The 3620-nt window shown below is 37.7% G+C and overlaps 1 protein-coding gene across 1 annotated transcript; it reads left to right on the top strand.

Moving 5' to 3' along the window:
- Positions 1-2069: 2069 nt before the first annotated feature.
- LOC112757617 (protein FAR1-RELATED SEQUENCE 5-like) lies at positions 2070-3237 on the top strand. Its single transcript, XM_025806173.1, has 3 exons — positions 2070-2569; positions 2657-3057; positions 3182-3237. Exons 1-3 carry the CDS (start codon positions 2070-2072, stop codon positions 3235-3237), a joined length of 957 nt encoding a protein of 318 aa, XP_025661958.1.
- The last annotated feature ends 383 nt before the right edge of the window (positions 3238-3620 follow it).

Raw genomic sequence — 3620 nt, 5'->3', positions numbered from 1 at the left:
TAAATTGAGAAATAAGGTTTTAAATTGGGGATAGAAATTACATTACAAAAAAAAAAGTTTACTTCACCATATCAACTAGTGTTAACATATTAGCGTGGCATGTCACCTCAATTTTTTTATGGCTAATGTTGGGTGAAAACTGGTTGAAAGACTACTATGAGTCTTGAAGTCTAATTGAGGATAAAATTAGGTAATTATAAATTAGAAAAGTATAGGTGAACAATAATTTTAGTGAACAATATAAACAATGGGGTTACAAATGTAAATTACTCTTAAGTTTATTTAATGGTGTAATTAATTTAATTAGAATAATAATCATTTTTTAAAATTTAAAAAATCATCTTTTTGGATAAAGAACAGTTACACGTTTCCTATCCCCTGAAACCATATCTCATCCCTCTCTTGGTGGTCCTTACCAATAACGAAGCCAGTCTTTCCCGCCCACTCACGACCGACGCTGCCTCCCCTATTCCGATGTCCGGTCAGCCCCCCAAGAGGTGAAATTTTTTTTCACCACACTCCATAATCAGCGCACCGTGCAGCCCACCCCAGGTCTCCGTGAAGACGCACTGTGCAGCCCTGCAGCCCAAAGCTTCCACCATTGCAGCCTCATCGTCACCGACTGATCCGGTGTAATACACGGGAGAGTTGCGGCTCCCGTTTCATAAGTACGTCACCTCTCATAGCCATTTTAATGGAGGAGAATTCTGTTGAACCGAGTTGTCTCGCGCCAGATTCTTTCACTGGCGACATTACTCCGCATTTGATCGACAACATGCTAAATTCGTTCAACGAAAAAAGTGAACATTTGGACAAGGTAAACAATGTATCTTATTTATGTCAGACGTATGTTTATTTTCATATAAATTAGATGGTTATTAAAAGATCAACATTGTTAATCCATTATGATATTTTATTACAAAAGAAACAATTTGGATGGTGTTCTTGTCCATTCATGTGGTTATTAGTTAAAGTGTAATATATAAGTGGATGATCCCGTGAAAGGATTAGTTTGAATTTTTTCTACCTAAAAAGAGAAAACAATTACATTTTTAGAATGGTGGAATGTTATAATACAATGTACTAGTTAGTTGTTACTACTTACTAGTTACAGATTGGGTTCTTGTTAAGCTTTTATAACTAGTTACAATGAACCATGTGACAAGTTCTAAAGAAGATGAAGTTAGAAATTTATTTACTGGATATGATGAATTGTTACAATACCTCTTTAATAGGTTACCCTGACATATTTTGAATATATGTATAGTATTAAATACAAAAATTTTGCCCATGGTTGTGACTAAAATTGTTAGAATCCCCATCTGTATGCTATCAAACCATGCATGCACTAACAAATTTGGATAAATATGAAAGAAAATTATAGGAGCTAATAACGAGACTTTTTACATGATAGTAGAAGACTCTATTTTAGTTTGTGTAGTGATACTTGATATGTGGTGGATTTATGCATTCTCTATATAAATAATAAATACAATACTAACTGGTTAGGTGCCACTTTGTATGAGTATACTTTCATTGTTCTGAATTTGTTTAATTCATGCATATTAATAAATTTTAATATCATATTTTTGGATATAGTATTAATAAAATGTATTTAGTCGGTATTTTATTATAGTATCTATTTACGTTGTGTATGTTTGATTGTAGGCCATAGAGTGTACGGAAATTACTGAGTTGGGATGTGATGACACGAAACTTGTTGATGAGGTTCAGACTCTATTTTATTGTTGTTTTTTCGTTAACCGCATGTTTGAATAGACCATTAATCGTCGTGTGCCTGAAATGATGTCTATTTTGAACTGATTTGCAGTTACCAGACCATAATTGCCTTGCCGACGATGAAATACCAAGAGTTGGGATGCAGTTTGAGCATTTGAAGTTGGCCTAGTATTTTTATGCGACCTATGCAAAAAAAAGTTAGTTTCATAAGTAAGATACAGGCCACAAATTTTGACAGGATGACAAAGCAACCGATCAACCAATCTATCCATTGCAATCGGGAGGGTTTCCGGGGGTCTTGTGTCAAGGCACCCATATGAAAGAACACAATGGCAGGTATGGGATGCAGAGTAAGAATATTTGCAAAGTTCGACAGGGAAAAGCATGATTGGGTCTTGTTGAAGGTTGAACTAAATCACTCGCACCCGTGTTCAACTAAGAAGGCGGTGCACTACCATGAGAATAGGGAGTTAACAATGCATGCGAAGTGTATCATTGAGGTTAATGATGAGGCAGACATTCGACCCAACAAGACCTTTCTAGCATTAGCCAATGAAGTTGGTGGGCCTTCGAACTTGGGCTTCTCAGAGAAGGACGTCAGGAATTACATTTCATCAAGACTCCAATCCACAAATGGCAACGCATATGTCAAGGAGATGCTGAACTACTTCATGCGAATGAAGGAGTTGAATCCGAACTATTTTTATGCAGTGAATATAAATGAGGATAACAAGTTTACGAGTGCAGTTTGGGTGGATGCAAGGTGTAGGGCATCTTATGAATACTATGGAGAAGTGGTCTCATTTGATACCACATACAGCATGAACCGGTAAAATGTATTTAAGTTCACATTGTTTAATTATTTTATTATTTTTTATTAGTTTCATGTTTCTAAATATAGTTGTTCGTCCTTTAGGCATGGATTTCTGTTCGCTGCTTTCATTGGTGTGAACCACCATGGTAAGTCTACTTTGCTAGGCTGCGCTCTGCTAGGTAGTGAGGAGATCCCGAGTTTTGAGTGGGTGTTCACACAATGGCTGGAGTGCATGGGAACGGCACCGAAGGGCATCATCACAGACCAATGCAAGTCTATGTTTGGTGCAATTAAGAAGGTCCTACCCAATACACGATACCGGTGGTGCATATGGCATATAACAGAAAAGATACACAACAAGCTTGAAGGTTATTCTAGGTTCAAAGAGTTGAATGCTGAGTTGAATCACATTATATGGAACTCTAAGTCGGTTGATGATTTCGAGGATCATTGGGCTGAGTTCATTGATGAGTTCAACTTACATCACAACAGATGGCTATCAGGTTTGTGTCTTTTTAGGAAAATCATGTGCCGAAAGTGCTTAGATGTTGTTGTGTTCTTGTATTCTGTTCTGGAAAAACGTTCTTATGCATGGTTTTGTTTTTGGTGGGTTTGTTTCTTTTTTAGATCTGTTTGAAGACCGACACATGTGGGTGCCTATCTTTTTCAAGGGTCAATTCTAGGCTTCCATGAGGAGTATGCAGAGGAGTGAGGGGATGCATTCCTTCTTTGGTGGATACTTAAATTGTAAGACTAGTTTGGTCCAGTTCGTCCACGAGTTCGACAATGTCCTAGGAACAAAGGAGCAGAAGGAATTGGAGGACAATGCTGCAGACTCGAGAGGTCTAATCCCATGTTCAACTAGATCAGCCATCGAGAGACAATTTCAAAAAGAGTACACCAACGAGATGTTTAGGGGTGTCCAAATGGAGTTTGGGAAGAAGGCTGATTGCACTATTCGTGCTGTGGATGAACAGGGTGACTTGGCTTGGGTAAAGGTGGAAGAGGAAATACTAGTCTATGAGACGACCCGGTATGTTACGTAGTCCATTTTGACCGTTTGACT

This window comes from Arachis hypogaea, chromosome 16, assembly GCF_003086295.3.
Source record: "Arachis hypogaea cultivar Tifrunner chromosome 16, arahy.Tifrunner.gnm2.J5K5, whole genome shotgun sequence".
NCBI lineage: Eukaryota > Viridiplantae > Streptophyta > Magnoliopsida > Fabales > Fabaceae > Arachis > Arachis hypogaea.
This window is presented reverse-complemented; position numbering and strand designations above follow the sequence as displayed.

Bases quoted from the DNA above. Each gene is read 5' to 3' on its own strand.
- LOC112757617 (XM_025806173.1), top strand. From the start codon at position 2,070: ATGGCAGGTATGGGATGCAGAGTAAGAATATTTGCAAAGTTCGACAGG. The intron at 2,570-2,656 runs GTAAAATGTATT...TTCGTCCTTTAG, and splicing joins ACCACATACAGCATGAACCG to GCATGGATTTCTGTTCGCTG. The intron at 3,058-3,181 runs GTTTGTGTCTTT...TTTCTTTTTTAG, and splicing joins TCACAACAGATGGCTATCAG to ATCTGTTTGAAGACCGACAC.